The sequence below is a fragment of the Eptesicus fuscus genome, chromosome 10 (genome assembly GCF_027574615.1).
Source record: "Eptesicus fuscus isolate TK198812 chromosome 10, DD_ASM_mEF_20220401, whole genome shotgun sequence".
NCBI classification, from domain to species: Eukaryota; Metazoa; Chordata; class Mammalia; order Chiroptera; family Vespertilionidae; genus Eptesicus; species Eptesicus fuscus.
In genome coordinates, this window is record NC_072482.1 from 90,701,947 (window position 1) to 90,725,842 (window position 23,896).

The window sequence follows — 23,896 nt, forward strand, 5'->3', positions numbered from 1 at the left end:
AATTACTAGTATCTTCTTTATAACCCTTATAAAACTTGAGTTGGTTAAAAACTTAGATTTTCACTGGATTTCACTTTCATGGAAACTATGCCACAGGGACAGATGTTTTTCATCAACATTTTTTATGATGCTACATGTAGGCATTCCTTTATTAGAGCCTTTCCTTATATTTCAAAACTAAGTTATCAAGCTTATCATTTTTTTCTTGCTGAAGTACATACATTACACAACTGTTTTAGAACTGGAGAGCCAGCCTTTAATAAATTAATTACAGTATTGGACATGTGATATATACATAGATTCATTTTCTTCTGTTACAATTAAAAACAATATCACTCTTTGATTTGTCATTGAGATAAAAGATCTTCAAATTATTTTGTGCTTTTTTTCTCTTTTCATCTTATTATTTTTTACACAACAAATGCTTCTGTAATAAAAATGCCACAGTTTTGGCAGTGAACAACCAGAGGAATGCCCCATTGGGATTTCCCAACAAACAGAGATAAATAGCTCTTTTTTCATGTACAGATATATTGGCTTCAAAATGAGTGTACTGAGCACAGTATATAGCATGTTGAATACTATTGTTTACAATTTAAAAATTGGCTTTGTCTGTCTTAGATTATATTTAAAAATGCAAACTACAGCCCACTTTTTGGCAATTATTTCTGTGAGACCATATTGCACAAAAGTCCTTAAATACAGATATAAGTTATGTCATTGGATTAAATATTACAACAACTACATGGCAAATGAAGCAGTTTGACTTTGCACATGCAGTCTCTGGAAATACACTAGGAGACTGTTCATAGGACTACAAATACAGTTTGCTTGCAAGTAGTATGAGTGTTGAGTACAACAAACTTAATTTGGCAATTCATTGTTTTATGTGGTATTTTCTCCAAAGTTAACCATGGATAACCTTGATAAAAATGGAGACAAAGACCATATGGTTTTATTTTCACAGTAGCCTGAGGAATGCTAAACTGTAGTTCTCCAGGAACTCCGTGTCTGGTGTTATATGACAACTTTTATTTCCCATCCCAGCCCTCCAAAATGATTTCTTTAAATAAAAATTAAGATTCAGAAGTAGAACTGGCAGTACTTTCAACAAATGACTTATATATTTGAGAGTTCAAAAACCTTGGAAAAGAATCTCTGTGCATTAAGGTATATATCTGAAGTTGGGCATCTTCATACATGTGAGGATTGGGATCCAACAGATTTCTATTGATCACCTCTCTAACTCGAGAATCAAGACTGACCTAAAAAGAAATAAGAGCAATACATTAAATCATATTTTTTCAAATTTTCTCAATTAAATAACTAGAGGTTCATGACACTTCAGAGAAATTCCAGAGTAAATCCAGCTACCTAAATCTTAAGGTTATCTTTTTCAAGGCTACATAACCTTGCATACTGTTCTCCTTCAAAAATTGAACTAAAAAACAAAAAGCAAGCAAACAAACAAACAAAAAAACATCGTTTTTGACAATTTCTATTTATTGTTGGGGTAGCAGAGAATTCCTTCCTACTAGTATGTGACATTGGGGGAGACCCTCTTTATGGAACAAGGTAGATATCTTGCAGAGCATAGTTCTCTGGAAAACATTATTGACATCTGTACCCAATGCTGATAGTTTCATATCCCAAGTTCTACTTTGTCAAGAGTAGAAAACCAGGAATGTGGAAGTTCCTAATAGAGCAGAACCACAACAGATATTCTTTATGCCTTAGGTCTACTTGGCAAGGCCTAGGAAACTATAATACAGTCCTTCCATCAGAATACAAGCAAAGATCTCTGTACTAAACATTGAGCAGAGGCAGCTGCCAATTTCACAGCCACTCATGGTCTCCTTGACAAATCAAAATCCTGAAGTAACCTCAGGGTCTTTAAAATGTCAACTATAAAAATGGGCAGAATTTTCCTTGGTCATATTGGTGGTACCCATCCGGTTTTTTATTCAAACTGACGCTCAGAACTCATCTCCACTCGGTTCCCAGAGGCCACTGGGCGGAGCATTTCTTTTTAACGAGTTTGTTAGGGAATTAGCCTTCAGTACAGGAAAATTCAAGACCAGGTCATGCTCACTGGCTGCCACATGGTTCCAGATGTGAGCTGTAAAAACTGCTATAGCAAACCAGGCTGGATCTGTAAATTTGCCTCTGGAGACAGCCAGCTTATAAGGAAGGCCCTGTGATCCTACAGCGTGCTCTAGTTCGAGACAGTGAGGGTCTTCAGGAGCAGGTACCATCTGATAACTCTTGAAGAAAAAGAGATAACTTCCTCTCTATCCTGATCTCCTTCACTGAAAACAAAAATTTCATATATACACTGTCACCTTAGCATCAGAGTCGGATTCATGAACTACGGAACAAGAGGTTATGAGAATCTAAGATGGAACATTTCTTCCTTTCTTTTTAAAATTTTCTATTTTCCACCCAACAACAGTGTGTAGAGAGAATATTATGCAGATGCTATTAGCTTTCCCCCCCCGCTACTTTTCCATCTTGAGGCAGAATAGTCTATCTGCAGCTACATGGTGGGCTGTGTGAGAAAAAAAATAAAGTCTATTAGAGTGGGAAAGGAAAATGTGTCAAGAGCATGGTTTTTAAACTTATCTGGGCTTCATTTTAAAAGGTTTCTTAACCCAATTATTTCACTTGATTTACTAGCTTCCGAGAAGAGATCCGAACCTGTGATCGGTGTGAAAGGTTCCGTGTCAGCATGGCTTGTGCTGGCCACTGCGCTATACTCTTCTTGGAGATGAACCAGAGCACCAGAGCCCATTCTCCCTTGTCCTGGACCCAAAGCTGTCACCATCCCGTGTTATCTGCCACCATGTACTTGGTGTTGATGGACAACTTTTCCTGACATGGGGCAGAACTGCTTTGTTGTCCTTTCCATGTAACTTAAACGTGGTAATATGAGTAAAGTAATAGTTGAATGTTAAAAAAAAAAAAGATTAAGCAGGATAATTGCTTGAAGTGGAATCTTTGAAAGGAGAAACATAAGTAGGAATTCAGAACACTCATTAATCAATATGATGTTATTTGAAAAATATACAGAAATTTTGTAAGTGATTCTGTGATCGTTTTTCCTCACTAAATGCTAATCCTGTTGGAACTGGTAGAGCATGTTGGTAAGGTAAGTGGAGAAAAATTAATCTCAATAAGTGCATCTTTGGGGAACAGAACTAAGCTCTGCCCTGAAAGGACATGTTAGCAAAACCCTGTAAGAGGCAAACCATCACTGAGTCCTGACTGATTTCCTCAGTCCTTACTGTTTTACAAGTAGTAGGGCACCCTGATCCATAGGCATCTGTCTCATGATGTACTCAAGTTTATACAAATCTTTCATATTTATACCTAAACATTTCATCACAATTATTTTTCACAAGCTTTTTTTGTTCTGGCTTCTTGTCCCATCCACTGTTTCAATTATACCCAGAGTTGGAAACAGTCCAAATCTGGTGTCCCCAGATTTCTGAGCTCTATAGTCCACGTGGAACTGAGTTGATTGATATACCCTTGGGATGGCTATTATGGGAGGATTTATTAGGAAACGGTGATCCAGACTAAATATCTGTGGCCTAGCTAGACCAACTTATATAAAGAACAAAAATGAAACAACTCTTGGCATATACACTGAGTGGCCAGATTATTATGATCTCTGAACACATAATAAGCTGGCCACTCAGTATATATATATATATATATATATATATATATATATATATATATATATGTGTGTGTATGTGTGTGTGTGTGTGTGTGTGTGTGTGTGTGTGTATTTTAGAGGCCCGGTGCATGAATTTGTACATGGGTAGGGGGAGGGCACATGGGCGGTTGGCCGGTCTGCCTGCTGGTCGAACTCCTGGTTGAGGGGACAATTTGCATATTAGCCTTTTATTATATAGGATATACACTGAGTGGCCAGACTATTATGCGTTCAGAGATCACAATAATCTGGCCACTCAGTGTGTCATGAATTGTAAAAAGAAAAGTATTCTGTAATCATATCACTTAGGTTTTATTCTCTGTGTTATTGCCATATGAAGTGATCATCAAGTACAAAGTAATAAAAAGTACAGAAAATTTTCTCAGCTTTGTATTTAAAATATCATTTGTGTTTCTACTTAACAGGAAAATGTTGGCATGGGAATTTAAACTGGTTGATCTTATTCTGTAATGTGGTGTTATAATAAGGTGAAGTATTACCAAATGCACTCCACTGTTTTTATAAATGGTCCTTTTACTTTCAAACTTGAGAACTTTTTGTTGCAATGGAGAAAGAAACGTTAGATTAGTGATAAAGAAAGAAGGTCATTTATTTCTGAAACAATAACATAGTTGAATATAGTATAACAGTTTTTCAGTAGCTGGAATGATATTAGTTATCTTAAGATAGAGAAATAAAATAACTCAACTTGCTAAATAGAGAAAGTAGTACCATTCAATGTTTAGTAATCTACAACAAATGCACATTTGTTATTTCCATATGAAAAGCAAAATATTTAGGAAGATCCAAGATGGCTGTGGTGTAGGTGAAGCTACACTTACCTTCTCTCAGCCAAACTGGAATCACAACTAAAATATAGAGCAATCAACCTGAATAACCAACTGAAGACTAGCTGAAGAGAAGTCTTACGACCAAGGATTTACAGAAGAAGCCACATCAAGACTGGTAGGAAGGGCAGAGAATGAGAAGGGCCGGCTCTGCTCCCATGAGTGGTGGCTGAGCTTCCAGAGGGATATCTCAGCTGCAAAGCTTCCCTCTGAGAAGCATGGGGTCCCCAAACCAAGCTGGGCTCCCCAGTCCAAAGCACCTGAGCAATAAAGCGGTACAACATAATATCTAGTTGTGAAAATGGCAGAGATTTTTTTCTGCCAGGGGAGATGGGAGTCTGCTAGAGACACAGGTGCCCTTTTAAAGAACCAACACACAAAATCTCATTTGTAGCCACTCACACCGGAATTCTACGGAGGGAAGGCAGAGTGGACTGGAGTCGCAAGAGTACAGACTGGGTTTTGTGGCTCTGGGGAGAGAGCTGAAGGGACAGCCACCAGGTTACCTGTGCTGAGTCCCTCTCCCACACCACAGATGCCATCTTTCTTGGGTAGGGCACTCCCCTTCATATGGCATCAGCCTGGGAGAATATAATTGCCCCACTCTCTGAAATTCATGTTGCCCCACACTATGGAGCATGTGCCCTGCTGAGGAGTCAGCTGCCTGGGCCAGGATATACAGGTCTGGGCAAACTCAGGGGGTGTCAGTGATTGAATGATATAGCTTTGGGGTGAGGGTGGGGGTTATTCTTCTCACTTACCCATGAACTACACTAGTACTTCCCCCTCTTGTGAGATCCACTAGACCCACTCCCTGGCCTCCCATTGGACTGCCCTCCCAACTCATGGTGACTCCACCCTGGAGAGGTCTGGGCAAAATCTGGGAAAGGCTGAGTCGTGTGTTTCTGGGAAGGGGCCACAATCCCCATCTCCCTCCATGTCTGACCAGCACCTCTTTCTTATGACAGAAACACTAGCCCCATCCTCCCGATTCCCAGGGGCCCTGCCCTGCTGAGATAAGGTGCCTGGCAGACTCTGGGACAGACCGAGTTGTGTGTCTCTAGGACTGGGGCATTTTTCCCTTGGAAAGGAAGAAGTGAAAACGTCATTATTTGTAGATGACATGATACTGTATGTAGAGAACCCTAAAGATTCTACCCAAAAACTACTAGAACTGGTAAGTTAATTCAGTAAAATAGTAGGTTACAAGATAAATGTCCAGAAATCAGTTGCATTTTTATACATCAATAATAATATATGTCCTTGGGCCAGAGAGACAAGAGAAAAAATAAACAAATGGGACTACATAAACCTAAAACGTTTTGGCACAGCAAAGGAAACTATCAAACAAGATGAAAAGACAGCCTACTAAATGGGAGAACATATTTGTCAGTGATACATCTGATAACAAACAATCCTATTAAAAAATGGGCAAAGGACCTGAATAGACACTTCTCCAAAGTGGCCATACAGATAGCCAATAGACATATGAAGACACACTCAATGTCACTAATCATCAGAGAAATGCAAATTAGAACCACAATGAGATATCACCTCACAACTATCAGAATGGCTATCATTAATAAATCGACAAACAACGTGCATTGGCTAAGATGTGGGGAAAAGGGAACCCTTGTGTACTGTTGGTGGGAATGCATATTGGTGCAGCCTCAAAAAATAAAAAATGGAGCTACCTGACTCAGCAATTCTAATTCTGGGAATATATCCAAAGAAACCTGAAATACTAATCTGAAAGAATACACATACCCCTATGTTCACTGCAGCATTATTTACAACAGCCAAGATTTGGAAGCATCCCAAGTGCCTATCTTTAAAGAACTAGATTAAAAAACTCTACGTAGTACATTTACACAATGGAATACTACTCGGTCATAAAAAATAAAGAAATCTTACCTTTTGACACAGCATGTATGGACCTGAATACCATAATGCTAAGTGAAATAAGCCAGTCAGAGAAAGACAAGTAATATATGATTTCACTTATATGTGGAATGTAATGTACAAAATGAACTAACAAACAAAACAGAAACCTACACATAGATATAAAACAGATTGTCAGCCATCAGAGGGGAGTCAGGGTTTGTGGGGCTGGGTGAAAAAAGGTGAAGGGATTAAGCAAAATAAAAAAAAAATAAAAAAACAACAAACTAGTTGACACAGACAATAACAGTATGGTGATTACTAAAGGGGAAGTGGGGGGTGAGGGGAGGTATGAGATTGTATAGGGGGGATGGATGGTAATGGAAGGAGACTTGGCTTGGGGTGGTGAACACACAATACAATGTACAGATGATGTATGATAGAATTGTACATCTATATAATTTTATTAACTAATGTCACTCCAATAAATTCAATTAAAAAAGCTAAAAATACAAACTCACTGAGATCGGCACCAAGTCTTACACTAAATCCGTACTCACCCCCTCCCAGCTGCAGTATGTGTAAAAGGTGTTCAATAAATACATACAGGATGATGAAAAAATAAAATAAAATATTTACCTTCATATCTGGTTGTTTGTTTGAAAAGGTTGTCGGTCAGTCAAAAGAAGTGTAGAGAGGTCAAATAGCAAGGATAAAGCCCATGGGTCTAACAATCTACAGTTTCATCTTGTGGCATCTGTGCTTCAGACTGTGGAACTTCTCTAACACAAGTTAGTGGGCGTGGCCCCCAGCATGGGTGCTGAGCCATCGTCCCGCTAGGGCTCAGGAACGACTGGATGGCTTACGAGGCCATCGTATGTGGGGTCCAGTGCAGGAGGGACTGAGGAGTCTCCTGTAAAAAACTCATCCTACAGGAACAGAAAGTTAAGTAGCACAGACAGCGCTGCCCTTGGGCCGTGGAAATTCTTTTCTTAGTCCTCAGGGACTGGCATCTAAGTGGCAGAAAGGAGGGGTGCAGTGCAGCCATGACAGAGTTGAAGTGGGACAGGGCACAAGCCAGCACCGACAGGGTTGGCAGGATTTAACTGGCAGTGTTATTAGCAGTGCTGGAAACGTGGGCAGTGTCGAGAGGTGGCAACGGAAGCTCGGAAAAGGCATTGGTGACTTTGTGATGGGCCTCGGTGAACTTGGAAGCTCTCGTTCCCACGGGGAGTAGGGGACAGGCAAGAAGATACGCAAGGGACTTGCACATACAAAAATATCCATTGGCAACACCACCAACTAGCTGGGAGGAAAATGTAATGAAAGCTAAAGGTTCAACATGAAGGTGGAGGGAAGGTGAGGGAGGATGAAGATGAATCTCTCCAGTGTGGGTTGGGAGAATCTGGTTCACACACTGTTCTATACCATGCCCGTTCCTACCAGCTTTCCTACTCCATGGAGGAGAACATTGAGATAGATGAATACTGCCCTGCGGGTGTGGCGCATGGTTGAGCATTGACCTAGGAACCAGGAGGTCACAGTTTGATTCCCGGTCAGGGCACCTGCCCGGGTTGCAGGCTCAGTCCCCAGTGTGGGGCATGCAGGAGGCAGCCGATAAATGATTCTTTCTCATCACTGAGGTTTCTATCTCTCTCTCCCTCTCTCTTCCTCTCTGAAATAAATTTAAAAATATATTTTTTTAAAAAAGATAAATGATTACTGCCAAAAGGGAGCACACTACGTTTTGGTGCTGCCTTTTTGTGCTAGCCATTAAGATGCAATAGACATTTTGACTAATTTTTGGCAGAATTACACTAAAATGATAAATTTTTACTGAAGGTACTTTTTCTTCATAGACACCCCTCATTAAGCAAATTACGTTAATCCTTAGACAATTTTTTTGCATATCATGATTAAGATCCTCCCATTTTTTTGCATTTTATTTTTAATTTTACTGAAGTTGTTTAATTTAGAATTTTTTTTTAAGTAAAATACTGAAAGATTTTTTTCTTTTTTGGTTATATGTCCATATTAAATTTTACTGATTATAGCTTCTGTCCCTGGATATATTCATTTATAAATTTTATACATCTAAAGAATAGCTGGTTCTCCCATCTGTTTTAAGACATTTTTACCATGAGTTCTTTTAGCCATATTTTGTGTCAATTGTTTCTACTGAAAACAATCACAGATTGCAAATACTTGTTGGTATTTAGTTCTTGAAGCACAGATCATTGGTAGGATAAAAGGCAGGAGCCATTTTCTCGCTAGGGTTTAAATGATAGGAGAGTTCACCTTGCTTGTCCAAGTTCAGGCATGCAGTGAAGGTTGCTATTTCTCATTTGGCCTCAAGCTCTAACGTGGGGTTCATAGAAATCTATAGTCATGAAGAAAGTACTAGACAATGGAATAAGTAACCAGCATGTTGTAGTCAGAAGAGCACTGCATTTGGAATCAGAAGACCTTGGGCTTATGTTCTCCCTCCACAAGAATATAATTCTAATGTCCTTGAAGAGTCTGTTTTCCTTTCTTGGGAATAAATTTTCTTTGCTGTAAAATGATGCCATCGGTCCTAGTGGCTAACATATTACTTTGAGACTCATATTGTAATAAAATAGTAAGACCATTGACCGTTTCACCAACTATAAAGTTTAAGCCCAATGTAAGGTACCAATAATAATTGGTCATAAGTATGATGACACTTTTTTGATCAAAACCAATGTATTTAAACTTTGTAACAAGTTGAATTTTATCTAATCGGAGTGACCTTACCTGACTACCCCTATTCTAAAACTACATCATTCGACCTTTACCTCCACCATAATGTTTATCACAATCTTTAGTCACTTGTTTTGTCTGTCTTCCAAAAATGTGCACTCCATAAGGGCTAGGCCAATGGTTTTTGTGTTGTTGTTCGCTATCATATCCCAAACAACTAGCCTACGACCTGGCTCATAAGAAACACTTGATAATATGCATGCCCTTGCTAAGTATTTTTGAATGATAACATGCATGCACAAGGAAATGAATTTAAGAAAATACAGTCAAATGAATCCTGTTTATAAAAACTGATGCAAATTATTGAAAGTGTTAAATTCACATAGTTTTCTTTTAAAAGGAATATACATGTACACACTGAATCCACATGCCTATCACACATGCATTATTTTTAGATAATTCTAGTGTGTAGGTTTATTGCTTTTTTTCCTCCCAGATAGCAATTGGGAATTTAGGATGAAATCAGAAAAAGCAAACAATTCTCATTGCTATTAAAATTGTCATGCAGATAGATTCCGTAGATTTCAGAGCTTTTTCCATACCATCGCTTTATGAAACAAGTAAGCTGAGGCCGCAGAGCACTGAAGTGAGGTGCTTAGTGTCATTGGAGGGTAAGTGGCAGATGACAGCCCTGGTTGAAGACAATGCCATCACTAAGGGAATTTGTAGATATCTGCACACACATCGTTTTCATCAATTCAGATAAAAGTCTTACATTTGTTGCAAGGATTTATAATCATTTCTTCATTCTATAACTCATGCTGTTTATGGCTGGTAACACCTTTACTAGTAAACAGACTTTTTATTAAAGTTCTGTTCTTTGTTGGGTTTGTCTTTTCAATACTTAATAAACGGAAGCTGCCGGTAGCATCTGCTCTGTGCAGCACGGCTGTTATTAGCCCGAAATTCCTCTTTACTGCCCCCATATGTTTTGTTTTTTTCTTTGAGGACATTGCATAAAAAGGAAAATTGAATTTTGAAAGAAATGCTATTTTTAATTTGTTTTTTAAGTATATTTTTTAATTTAAAATGTGGCCCTTCTCCTCTTAAAATGTATGCTATAGCAAGAAATGGTAGTTACATTGCCTCCTGATTGCAAACATCTATTTTATAACATAATGTTTGAGTTATTAAAAATCCATAAACATGTGCTCTTAAAACAAACAATGCAATGCAATTTTCAGCGTACTGGCTCCATGTAGTAAATAAATCATATACATATAAGTAATTTTAAGAATGTAGACTTTCTCTACACTTAACAAAGTGAAACATTATAACTCAACCCAATTAAGATAAAATGAAAGTGTAGTGAAGAAAAATGAAGTTCTGGTTAAGAACGAAATCCTGTCAATTTTTAGTATTTACTCATGACCACTTTATAAAGGGTTCAGATGTTCATGTTCTTTAAAATATTTGGAATAAAGGGAAGCAGTTATAGAATTTCAGAGGTAGAAAGGCCAGATTATCTAGCCCCTCGATGGGAAAAGATCCCGACCCCACCTGGTTTGTAGTAGCTGCTCTGAGTACAGGGTTGCGAGATATTCTGAGGTTGAATCTGGGGACCACAGTAAGGAGGACCAGGATTTATTAACCGTGTCATTCGGGGGAAGAATGGAGTAGCAGTACAAGGGCCTTGCAGCTGCCATTCCGATTTGGTTTACTCCTCTCTCTGCCCCTTTTGAATGCAGTGAACTAATGTATCCGGGTCACACAGGCAGGTGGAAGCAGAGCCAGGACTAGAATCCCATGCACCGGAATACCAGTCCAGCGCTCCTACTACTGGTCAGTCAGGGCTGTCTCGATGCTACGTGTTCTCTCCAGTGTAGGTTAACAAAATGTAAAGGGTGATAACTCAGTATTGCCAGACAATGGGTAATGTGTTGAGGCTGACTAGAAGTTGATGAGTGTTTGCACAGAAAGGTCAGAGAGATGTAAGAGTTTGGAAAGGGCTCTGGGATAGCTACAAAGGGCATGCTATACTGTAAGTGTATCGGTGAGGTAAGCCACTGGACATGGTTCAAGCGTAAATATACTATACTATACCTACACTTTGGCTCAACACATGACTTGTTAACCATTGTCTTTTATAATTGCAAATATCTAATGGTTTTGGTTTATTTGTTTTTGCTGCAAAACAATAATCAAACACAAGAGTGGGCAAAAGTAGGTTTACAATAATTAATAAATTATTAATACAAGAATAAACCCTGTGTTTCCTGTACTCACAACGGTAAACACCCTTTGGACTATCCCTGTATGATTACTATGTTGATAGGAAAGCAATCAACTGGCTAAACAAAGGCCGTTCATACAGTCCAAAACTTAGATTCTATGTTATGTTCTCCACAAGTCAGCATATTTACAAGCAACAGTGATAAAAATTTGAATTTTACCTCTCTCTCTCTGTAGTATTTTCAGGATATTAGAGAGTGAGTATGGCCTAATTACAGGTGTTAAAAAAATAAAGAACATAGATATGACTATTACACTAAATATTAGTCTATTTAATTTAGCAAAGATTGTGTTTGTGATCAGAAAACGTTATTTTAATGACTGTTGTGGGAAACTCAAGTTCAAGTCTAAATTGGGCTAGAACCGTGGTCGGCAAACTGCGGCTCGCGAGCTACATGCGGCTCTTTGGCCTCTTGAATGTGGCTCTTCCACAAAATACCACGGCCTGGGTGAGTCTATTTTGAAGAAGTGGCATTAGAAGAAGTTTAAGTTTAAAAAATTCGGCTCTCAAAAGAAATTTCAATCGTTGTACTGTTGATATTTGGCTCTGTTGACTAATGAGTTTGCCAACCACTGGGTTAGAACAAAACTCCATTATTTTCACAAAGAAAATGAAATTCCTATAGTTTATCTTTCAATAATCAATAACTATGATTTCCCTAAACTATGGCCCAAAGAAGAAGTAATTTTGTGAAAATTAAGTATTTTGCGAAGCTCCATCAGTGATGCATGGAAATTGGGAGCTGAGAGGACAATGGGAAAGTATTTCCCATAAAAAACTAAAAATTAGAAAATGTTGACTAAAGTAAAGGAACTATATATACTTAATACAGAAACTATGTTTTCTTTCTACTAACATTATTTTAAAATGGAATAGTCATCATTTTAAGATGATATCTAGATAGTACAAAGGAATGGACTGATAATCTAGGCAATTATCCTTTTAAGATGACACATATTACATATTTTGGGAAGAGAAATGTACTGGGTAAGACTCTGTAATTATGTATAACTAGAGGCCCAATGCACAAAATTCATGTGTGTGTGTGTGTGTGTGTGTGTGGTGGTGGTGGTGGGGTGGGGGAGGGGGGGCGTGCGTTCCTCAGCCCGGCTTGTGCCCTCTTGTAATCTGAGAACCCTCACTCCTAACTGCCCACCTGCCCGCTCCTTAGCGCTGCCATGGAGGTGGGAGAGGCTCCCGCCACCACCACTGTGCTCACCAGCCGTGAGCTTGGCTTTTGGCTGAGTGGCGCTCCAGCTGTGGGAGTGCACTGATCACCAGGAGGCAGCTCCTGCATTGAGTGTCTGCCGCTGGTGGTCAGTGCATGTCATAGCGACCAGTTGTTCTGGTCGTTCCACCATAACGGTCACTAGGCTTTATTATATAGATTATGGGCAAGAGAAGCATGCCTCTGGGCTCATTTTAATTATTTGATATATTTGCCATGCAATGAAATATTAAATTAAAAATGAGAAAAATGTTAATGTGCTAATAAAATCCAAGCAGTATTGATTAAATGCTAAGGTTCTAGGTAGACCAGAAGCCTGAAGAATGTATTTTTAGGATGCAGAATTATAATGGTGTTAGAACTACAAAGGCACCTGGAATAAATGTATCAAGGCTACAGAAATAATTCTCCCCACCTTGTTGCTATGAATACCTTTCTAATGTAAATACAGGAAATAAAAAAACAAAACAATCTTTTTGTATGCAGTTCAAGGTTTCTCATCTTTAAAAGACAATATGATTGGAGTACTCTGGAATATCAATGACACTTATAATCTAATAAAAAAGTGAATTACGTAGGTATGCCTCATTAGAGGTGAAGTAGTTTATATAGACTTTCAAACATAGAGATTGCTAAAGTAGACACTAATCCATTCTATAGATTTCAAGGTAAGAGTGTAAGGCATCTGAGGCCCCATCAAGTGTTGAAGGATAATCTCTGGGAGCAGAAAAGTACGAGGTCAGGACATTTAAATGCACAGGTAAAAACCAAAGTGGCTTAAGAGGGTGGTGTGGAGAAGACAAGGCATTCTAGGAACCTCTGAGTTCAGATGCAGGAAAGTGCCTCTGGAGCTCAGCACTGGAGGCAGACCATTCACCCCTCCCTCCCCAACAGCTTTGAACTCTAACTGCAGGAACATTTCTCAGGAGCAAATTAATTTTTATAAAGTTAATGAAAAAGTATTCATTTGTTTGCTTGAAATGCTCCTAATTTATTAGGTATATTGTGGCAATGGGAAAAATAGCTTGTACTTTCAATAGCATCAAAACTAGGTAAGTAAAATAATTACCATACCCATCTCTGCTCAAGAATATTAATGGATCACTCTTCAGTTCTGTAAAAATTGTGTCATAAGCATCACCAAACGTGGCATGTTTGTGTGTGTTTTTGAGCCCCTCTACCAGAGGTTTCCAAACTCATCTTTACGTGGAAAACTTGTTAAAAGTGCAGATTCCTGGCTATTTCAAACGTGTCGGATTCAGAAGTCCTGGGTAGGCCTCAAGAATTTGCTTTTCAAACAAATGCTCCCGGTGATTGACAGTTGATGTGGGGATTGCACTTGGAGAAACACTGCCCCAAAGCAAACTCCTTTCCACTTTAGTTCAAGTCATAGCAAGTTGTATTTTCAACAGGCTTCCTAGTGTTAGTTCTGAGAAGCAATGAGACTACCACAGAGTCAGCCAGAGACAAATGATCAAAGCACAGCGAGGAAGTCTAGCTTTCAAATACATATGCAGGGAGATCCTCACAACGGATCCCCGTTTTCTCCCCGGAGAAGCCTCCTTGCCTGCCCACACACACCCCCATGCACTACCCGATTTGGACAGAAGTGCCTTTAGGTTCACCCTGGGTGTTAGGAAACTCAGGTCAATATTTGCCAGTTTTTTACCTCTTTTGGTGATAGTATCGAAATGTAATCGTCATATATCATTCTGGCCTTTTCTTCAATGACTTTTTTGTTCTGCTCTTTCTTTAAGTCTTCACAGGCAAGCCAGAACAGTAGGTTCTCTTCGCTGTATTCTGTTCGGAGGAACTCTCGGAAAAGATTTCTTCCTGCCGGGGCCTTCATCATCTTGTCAAAATTTTGAGACCAGGACAAGACTTCATCTGTAGTGGGGTTTTGGCTGCAGAGAAAGAATGGGCCCATAATCAAAGGTGACTTTGACCCAGATAGGGGGAGAGGAGCAAATAGAACTGCTATTCAATTGCTGCCATCTAGTGGTCATTGCCACTCAGTGTGGTCTTCTCTGGCAAATCAGCCACCAGGACCATGTTAGTTATTTCTGGGTCTTGACAAAAATGAGTGTGACGCACCAGCTGCATGTCAGGAAGCCTAGTGTTCAAATAGCAAGTGACTATACATACTATGCACATGGTCATAGCAGATTCCTAATGGAGATTGCAAATGTTCAAACCTTATTATAGGGTGTCTTCAAAAATGTATACACACTTTGAATGATTATAAAGTCAGTATTTATTAACATACAGTTCATTTTCAATATTTAAAAGAATCAACAGAAATGAATGATTTTTTTTTTTTTTTGGTCAATGCCTGTTTTCAAACTGATGACCACTCTGGTCCAGGCACTGCTGATAACTTGAAGCAATGGAATTGCGAACATCAAGAATCATTTTGTTCAGTATTTGTCAACCATTGCCGGTTTTGTACAGTAAATTATCGTTTATGTATCCCCATAAAAAGTCTAGTGGATACATTTTCTTTGTTTAAAGCTTAGTCTGGCTTAATGCATTATTTCAAATCAGTTAAACCTGAAAAGGAGTGAAAATTAAGTGAGCTATCAGCTATTAACATGTATATACACTTTGAATAATTATAAAGGTAGTGTCTGTACTTCAAGTGCATTTTTGAACTTCCAGTGGCATTTTAGGATAAATTTATTTTGTTAAAAGCTTAGTCTGGCTGAAAAGAAAGAAGTATCAATTGAGTTATCAGCTGTTAAAGTGTGTATACACATTTTTGGGGACACCCTGTATATTGCAAGTTGGTAGAAACAGTCCATACATTCATTGTTTGAAGGGCAAACTGAATTTTTCACTTGCATCTGATGTAGATTTTCATTTTGAAGCCATAAGACACAGTTTCTCTTTTCATTTCTAGTAGCTTTTTTTTTTTTTTCACTTATCACTGGATCTAAAACATACTTTGTGCACTTGTCACATATTTTCCTAAACTTAAATAATTATTCTATTAAATAGAGGCTGGGTCAAAAGTAGGTTTACAGTTGTTCCTATGGAAAATAATACAATCTATAATAATAAAAGCATAATATGCTAATTAGACCAAACAACTGAACGACCTTCCGGATATCATTCCGGACATCCTTCAGGATGAAGCTGTGGTGGCAGGGGCTGAGGCAGAGGCAGTTAGGGGCAATCAGGCAGGCAGCTGAGTCGTTAGGGATGATTAGAGAGGCAGGCAAGTGGTTAGGGGCAATCAGGTAGGCAGGCAGAATGGTTAGGGGTGATCAGGCAGACAGGCGAGTGGTTAGGGGCAATCATGCAGGCAGGCGAGCAGTTAGGGGCATCAGGCAGGCAGAGTGGTTAGGGGCAATCAGGCAGGCAAGCAGAGGCAGTTAGGGGTGATCAGGCAGGCAGGCGAGCAGTTAGGGATGATCAGGCAGGCAGGCAGGCAGGCGAGTGGTTAGGGGAGATCAGGTAGGCAGGCAGATTGGTTAGGGGTGATCAGACAGACAGGCAGGTGAGCGGTTAGGAGCCAGCAGTCCCAGATTGCGAGAGGGTGCAGGTTGGGCTGAGGGACCCTCCCTCCTCCCCTGTGCATGAATTTCATGCACCAGGCCTCTAGTAATCTACATAATAAAAGAGTAACATGCTAATTGACCATACCTTCGCAACGCCCACCAGCCAATCAGGAGCGAGTATGCAAATTAGCACACACAGGTGCCAAGCGGCTGGGGGCAGGGTGGATGCACCACCCCAGCCTCTCCGGGCCTCTGGGCAGTGGGGGAAGGCGGAAAGGCAGCTCTGGCCAGAGCGAAGGCGCTGCCGGCAGCCAGGGGAAGGAAGGCCCATTCTGGCACAAATCTTTGTGCAACGGGCCTCTAGTTAATAAATAATAATACAAGAATAAACTCCATGTTTTTCATACTCACAACTGTAAACCTACTTTTGCCCACCTTGTATTATAAATGCATTGTTACCCATAAATGGAGATATCACAGCAACAGAGCACAGGGCCCTTACAATGACAATGAGAACGTTTTAGAGATCTATATTCAGGTTTTCAGTGAATACTTCCCTGCAGAAACCACCAGTTATTACTCCCTTTGCTTATACATCTAAGAAGTGAAAGAAATGAACTGGAGATTCTTATGGTTAAACTAGAGGCCTGGTGCATGGAATTCATACACTTGGGGGTCCCTCATCCCGGCCTGAGCCCTCGGGGGATGTCTGGGAGCCCATGGGGAGTGGGCTTAAGCCAGCAGTTGGACATCCTTAGCGCTGCTGTGGAAGTAGGAAAGGCTCCTGCCACCACCACTACACTCGCCAGCTGTGAGCCCAGCTTCTGGCTGAGCAGCGCTCCCCCTGTGGGAGCGCATTGATCACCAGGGTGCAGCTCCTGCATTGAGCATCTGCCCCCTGGTGGTTAGTGCACATCATAGCGACTGGTCGTTCCTCCGTTCAGTCAATTTGCATATTAGCCTTTTAGTATATAGGATTGGTCTTGCTTTCTCATTCATTGTTCTATTTAATAAGTTTCCAAAGAAGGTATACATATCTTTTTGAGCAAGTATTTGAAACAGATTTTTGCTATTCAAAACTGTCTGAACTTTCTCATTCATTAAAAAAAATTCAAAAGAAGAAAAATTACTATGAAGCAGCAACATTAAAACCTTCTCATAAGTAGAAAAAGAAAGCACTATAATTTTATGAATATTCTACTTGTGTTTTGATTTAATTCTATAGATTCAGTTCTGCATTCAACTTCTCATTTTGGATAAAATACTTGGATAGAGTCTGTTCTGAAGGACATGGGACCAGATGCCAGCTGGGTGCCCTTCCTGACAGACTTAGGTAATTCCATATCTTGTGTGTGTGTGTGTGTGTGTGTGTGTGTGTGTGTGTGTGTGTGTATTTTACATTCTTCCCACATAAAGAGAACAAGTTAAAGATTCTCAGAAAAGGGACGTCAGAAAATAGGGCAATTTGGGGAGCTAACTCATACAACAATCATTATTTTTGAAAGAGAAAGTCAGGCAATATTTTAGCTGATAGTTTCACATAACTAATAGAAAAGTACATGAAAAGCAATTGCAATCACAAAGTAAGACCTCCCAGCTTGTATATTCATTTCACCAAACCATTTTGAGGAGTAACAGGAAGCGAGAGCTGATACTTAAGCACCGAGTCGAGGTAATCAGTATCTGAATACAAGACACAATTATAATGTGAGTCACTCACCCTTCCTCTAGGACCTGGATACTCTCCATTTTGGTGGTGAGCGTGGGTCTTTCCGCAGTTTCCGCTCTCTCTTCGTTCCTAACAGTGAGGCTGTAATGTAGCATAACACTTTATTTTGTCTAGGGAAAACCAAGTATTGAAAGAAAAGAAAAAAAATTGCAAGAAAATATTTCACGGAAGAATTTTACTTTCGACTATGTGAGACTATTTAGTGTACAAAAAGAGCAATGCCATTTTTAAATGATGGGTAAGCCCCTTTCCACTAAGGGAAAGAGAATCATTATTTAATCAAATTATAAAATAAACCAGAACTAAAAAACGGATACCATTATACATTCTGACTTCATCCTTACATAATTTAAATTACTTGAAATCCCTGACATACCTACATGATTATATGCTTTGATAGTATTTGATACACATTATTATGCCACTCTTCGTAATAACTCCATTTTGAATTTTTGTTAGTGCTATTCATAGTTTGTTTTCCCTTTATTTTCCCCCACTGATAACATCCTTCCTCCATCCACTCAAGTTGGAACTACTGGATTTATATTTGACTCTGTCTTTGCCCTTTCACCCCAGTTAATCAATTCCAATGTCTCCAGAGGTTCTGAATAGGAGATCATTGGATGAGAGGAATCTGTGTCTCTGGACATAAATTTAGGAATTCTATAGGATTACAGGAGCCAGGGCAATCCCATGCACAGTAGTAATTCAGAACAAGACTAAGAATTGTCTGATTCAGGCCCATGGCAACTGAGTAGTGTAGATGCAGACTAGACATAATGAGGGAGATTTGGGACAGAAATGAAGAAGCAGGTGGGGAGGATGACTTGGAAAAGTCAAGCTACTGGATTAGCAAATTAGCAAACTGATCCCTTTATGCAGAAGCTGAGGAGCTTCATGGGAGCCTGTCAGACGACAAAAGAAATTCAGGTAGCATCTCTTTCTTATTCATTCGTTCATTTTTCCAACAAGAAGGAATGGGAACCATGATTTTCTGGTGCCTATTATATGCCAGGCACTGACTTTTTACCCCTTTAATTTTATTATCCCCATTTTATAGATGAGCAGTGAATCAAAGAGCTATGTGTTACGTCGGCCCAAAGTCAGACACTAACTATGGGTATGGTTGGAATTTGAACCTGATTCTGGCAAATGACCTTGCTGATTTTATTGAGTAACTATTATGAACCATGCTTCCTGATAGGCACTGACACAACAAACTACTCACTATGTGAATGAAGAAAAGGGTCACTCAATATGGTTATGGTGGACAGAAGGAGTTTAGTGGGAGAAAGCTTCCAACAAGTAGTTCTTAATCTGCAAAGTTTGGCATTTGGGAAGGGAAGCAGAGACAATGTCCCATGGATTCCTCCTTTCATGATCAGGTGCAGGGGTGAGGGTGGAGAGAATGGAGCAAAGGGAAGAATTTAAGGAAGAGAGGTCCCTCTACAACGGAAGTGAGACCAGCCAAGGACATTTAGTTGAGAAAGTTGACTACTTGGAGAAAAGTGAACCCAATAAGAATTGGAAAGGATTCTTTAGTCAGAACCAGGGCACATCAATGAAAGAACAAAACAAAACAAAAAGTGAATAAACCTAAGTTCTCTTCTAACAATTTCTAGGGAGAGTGGCAGATTTATTGGTGCAGGACCATGGCGAGAAAAGAGTAAACCTTCCCAAACGTGGTGTGGCCCCAAGAATTCTGGGAAGCAGTCATGACAGCTGCTTGTTGCTCAGACACCCAGCAAACGGAGTTGTGCCCTGCGGGAAGGCAGCCATTCCAGAGCCCTCGGGGTAGGAAGCCATGGGGATACAGCAAAGCCGATTCAGAGAGAGCAGCGCATTTGTCTGTGTGCCCGCGTGTGGGGACTGCGAATGTGTTTGCAGATGGAGGTAGCCTAGGAGACCTCAGTCCTCCGTGGTCCTGACACTTAGGTCAGGGCTGTGTTTACAAGAGTCACTGACTTCTCAAAGTGTCTTTGACGACAATGCTTCTCTGGAAATTGATGTCTTTCCAATGCTTATGAAAAAATGGGTGGGAGGAGGTTGGCATTATTCTGTGAAACTTCCTGGGAGAAATTAATGATGCCAAATGTATAAAATATGAAAATGTTTGATACATTCTAGAAAGATCATATTTAAATAGGAAATGAATACTCATTCTGCCAAGCTTTACTGAGCTTATGTGTGTGTGCACACACATAGTAAGGTACTATAAAAAGTAGAGGGGAAAAAGCATGCTTTTGTTGATTAAATAATACATTTAAAAATTATTTTTGTTACATTTCCACACAAGTGCAGTGTGACACACAAATGCAAGAATGCTCCATTTTATGCAACATTTTAAAATCATTTTTTCTCTATGGTGTCTTTGCTGTGGAATATTAAATCTGGAATCCACACACATGATTAACAAGTTTCTGAACATGAATTCTGGCTCTCCTATCTGTTTCCGTGATATTTACAAACACCCCAAATGCCACCATATTAAAGTGATCATTATGAAATATTGGGTTGTGTTTCTATCTTTCATTTCTTACAGATGGTAAAATATGGACACACATGTGTACTAAAGTGACTTAAAATAGACATTTAATAAGTGCTTAACTGCCCACTGTTTGCTCCATTTCTTGATAGAATATTGGACACAAACTTGTCCTGTAGAGAGAAACTGACAAGTGTCCTGTTAATCAACTTGCCAATTCTTGAAAAACCAGTTTCAAAGTTTTATTTGTCAAGAACGACTGATAATGCCATTTTAAGATAAAAAGAAATGGAGAAACTGATAGGAGAGTTGCTACTAGACTGTCATTTATGTCTTGGGAATGACGAATATCTGCCCCCAATTTCACTTAGTCTTGCTCTAAGTAATATAGTGGGTCTTGTTAAGATAAATTTGCTTTAGATCAACATATACATGTTGTATATGCTCGAGAAAAGCTCTAAAAGGAAAACATCAAGTTTAACAGTAATGAGGAGTCCTGTGGAGACTTTTTACTTTTACAGTGTCTGTAACATCTTAAACGAACTTTCTGTTTTCAACAACTAAACCCCTAAATAGAGCAGAATGCATATACAGTGCTCACGGTGGGAGTCTTGATCGAGCTTAAATATTTATGGAAGACGATGACAATAACCTAGGCTACATATGCACAAATAAGCACTTACAATCCCATTAGACATTTTGGAGGATGGTGACTCTGAGAAGGGAGAAATACAGTTGGTATGTTTCTGAAAAATCAGGAGATAATGCCTGCTTTGTGCATGGATGGACTTTTGATTTGTTTTCAGGGAGTTTGGAGAGTGGGGTGAGGAAAACATTGCTGGCTGCCCATTATAGCATTTACCTACTGATTTGTCATCATGTTTACGTGCAGGGCCTATTTTGGAAGAGAAAACAACTGGTTCTTAGAGAGAACCCTTGAAATGGGCAAATAAATGAAGACAGTGCAGTAGCCATGGTAACTCTGGGATAGAGGCTGAGCACAAAACTACATGTTTATACAAAAACTCAACTGAGGAATCAATACGATGCCTAAATTTAATGCACTATGACATGAAGGTTCATGAAGGAACCCCTGTCATTGTTAAGGCATATATTCTAGTAGGCTCACATCATGATCTCAGTGTTTCCTTTTTGATTTAACAGCTTCTGCCTCAAATTTCCCAGTGCAAACACGAGATCAACACCCTTCAGCTTCTGAAAGAGAATCGGTAGGTTATCCTTGAAATGTTGCATTTTCCTCAATCAAAATATCATGGTGAAATAATACAACAGCTTTGTTTAGTGGTTGACAACAATTTATAAATACGTTTGAGACACCTGGTTTATGCAACATTGCCTGGGTTGGAAATTCAAGATCAATGAGGCCATGGCCAGGTAGGTCGGTTTATTAGAGCACCATCCTGATACGCCAAGGTTGAAGGTTCGATCTCTAGTTCGGGCACATAAAAGAAGCAAGCAATGAATGCATAAATAAGTGGAACAACATATTGATGCTTCTTTCTCACTCTCAACTCAATAAAGAAAGATCAATAAGACAGGCTGTGAAATCGAGGAGCTCTAGCAGGTGAGTAAGCATCACGTGGCATTGCACTGAGAGCTAAGATAGAGGTTTGCATGGGGTGTTTTGCAGACACAGGCGCAGTATCTACAATTTTGCATGAGAGAACTGAGAAAAGCTTTCCAGAGGAGGTAATGATTAAACTGGATTGAACAATGAACAGGCGTTTGCCGGATGGAGACTTGGACAAAGGGAGTTCCAAGTAGAGGGGGGGAATGTGTGGAGGCTGGGAGTTGCAAAAAAAAAAGAAAGAAAGAAAAAAAGAAATGTTATAAATGTAGGACAAAATGGAGAGATCAGATGTTTCAGGGTGGAAGCAATAAATTAGAATAGGCAGTGAGGTGTAGCTACGTAATGGGCCAAGAACACAAGGAGGAGACTCCAAATATATACTGAGTGGCCAGATTATTATGATCTCTGAATGCATAATAATCTGGCCACTCAGTGTATGTATATATATATGTTAGAGGCCCAGTGCATGAATTCGTGCATGGGTGGGGTCCGGCCAGCCTGGCCAGGGGGAGGGGACATGAGCGGTTGGCCGGCCTGCCTGCTGGCCGAACTCCATGTCGAGGGGACAATTTGCATATTAGCCTTTTATTATATAGGATATACACTGAGTGGCCAGATTATTATGTGTTCAGAGATCATAATAATCTGGCCACTCAGTGTAGATCATACTTCCCTTAAGATGATTTTGGCTTTCCTTATTTTATTTTCCTCGTTTATAATGGGGACAATAGTAGTGCCTACTACACAAGGCTACAAAGTAAAGACTAAAAACTGTGACAAAAAGGCAAATTATTACACACGCTTAACTGAATGGGAGGGCCAACTGTTTGCATATTAAAATGATAATTCCAATTTTACCAAAGAACTTTTTTTCCTCTAAAGAACTTTTTACCTCAACCTGAGGAAATACTGACACCTTGCCATTATTACACAACACTTCCTCATACATTGCCTTGCTACTTCTTTCTCATAACCGTCCTGTAAGGTAGGCAGGGATTTGTTATTAATCATTCCCATTTTATTTAATAGGAAACAGTCCCCAAGGTTGACGTAGATGCTAGTAATGCCCACACCAACATATGTCAGTGTTAGCATTGGCATACATGTCTTTTGACTTCTTTGTCTCATGCTTATTTTTGCTATGCATTGCTGCTTCCCTTTATAGAAAACATTAACTATGGAATTTCACCTTTTTGGTTATATACAAAAATTGGTTGCTCTGAAATGTTTGGGAAGGTTAAACCTAAGACAAACCAGTGTATTAAGGGCAAATGTCCCCTCTATCAGCATTTTCCCACAGCCATCAGTCTATAGGAGTTATTGCCCAGAGGACCCAATATACAATAGATATTGGAGATGTTTTGTTTGTGTGTTTTTAAAAAATATGTTTTTATTGATTTCAGAGAGGAAGGGAGAGGGAGAGAGAGATAGAAACATCAATGATGAGAGAGAATTATTAATTGGCTGCCTCCTGCACATCCAACACTGGGGATCAAGCCCACAACCAGGGCATATGCCCTTGATGGGAATCAAACCCAGGACCCTTTAGTCCACAGGCCAACGCTCTATCCACTGAGTCAAACCAGCTAGGGCTGTTAGAGAAGGTTTAGACAATTGTCATAAAACAAGTATTTCAATTGGCTTAAGCTTTTGTGTCATAAACTTGAACCTCTCTCAAAATTAAATAATCTGCTATTGAAAAATCTGTCCACTAGATGGCTGTGTTGCCCTTATAAATATAATGTTTTACTTAGAATAAAGTTAAAAAAACATTTCTGGGAGTAATTACCCTTATTTGGGTGTGGGGGGAGGAATCTATTCTTATGTGTGTGGAGTTTTGATAATTATATGTTTTAAAGCATCTGAAAAAAAGTCATTCAATTTTTCTGAGAGTGAAAT

The 23,896-nt window shown here is 39.5% G+C and overlaps 1 protein-coding gene across 1 annotated transcript in view; it reads right to left on the reverse strand.

Moving 5' to 3' along the window:
- Positions 1-413: 413 nt before the first annotated feature.
- The window catches only part of RGS17 (regulator of G protein signaling 17), a 67,551-nt gene continuing 44,068 nt past the window's right edge, over positions 414-23,896 (reverse strand). Inside the window, exons 3-5 of the mRNA XM_008154678.3 lie at positions 17,913-18,002; positions 14,362-14,596; positions 414-1,265 (exon numbers count right to left, since the gene is read on the reverse strand). Coding sequence (XP_008152900.2) covers positions 1,077-1,265; positions 14,362-14,596; positions 17,913-18,002 — 514 coding nt within the window. The 3' untranslated portion in view covers positions 414-1,076. The remainder of the gene's footprint in view (positions 1,266-14,361; positions 14,597-17,912; positions 18,003-23,896) is intronic.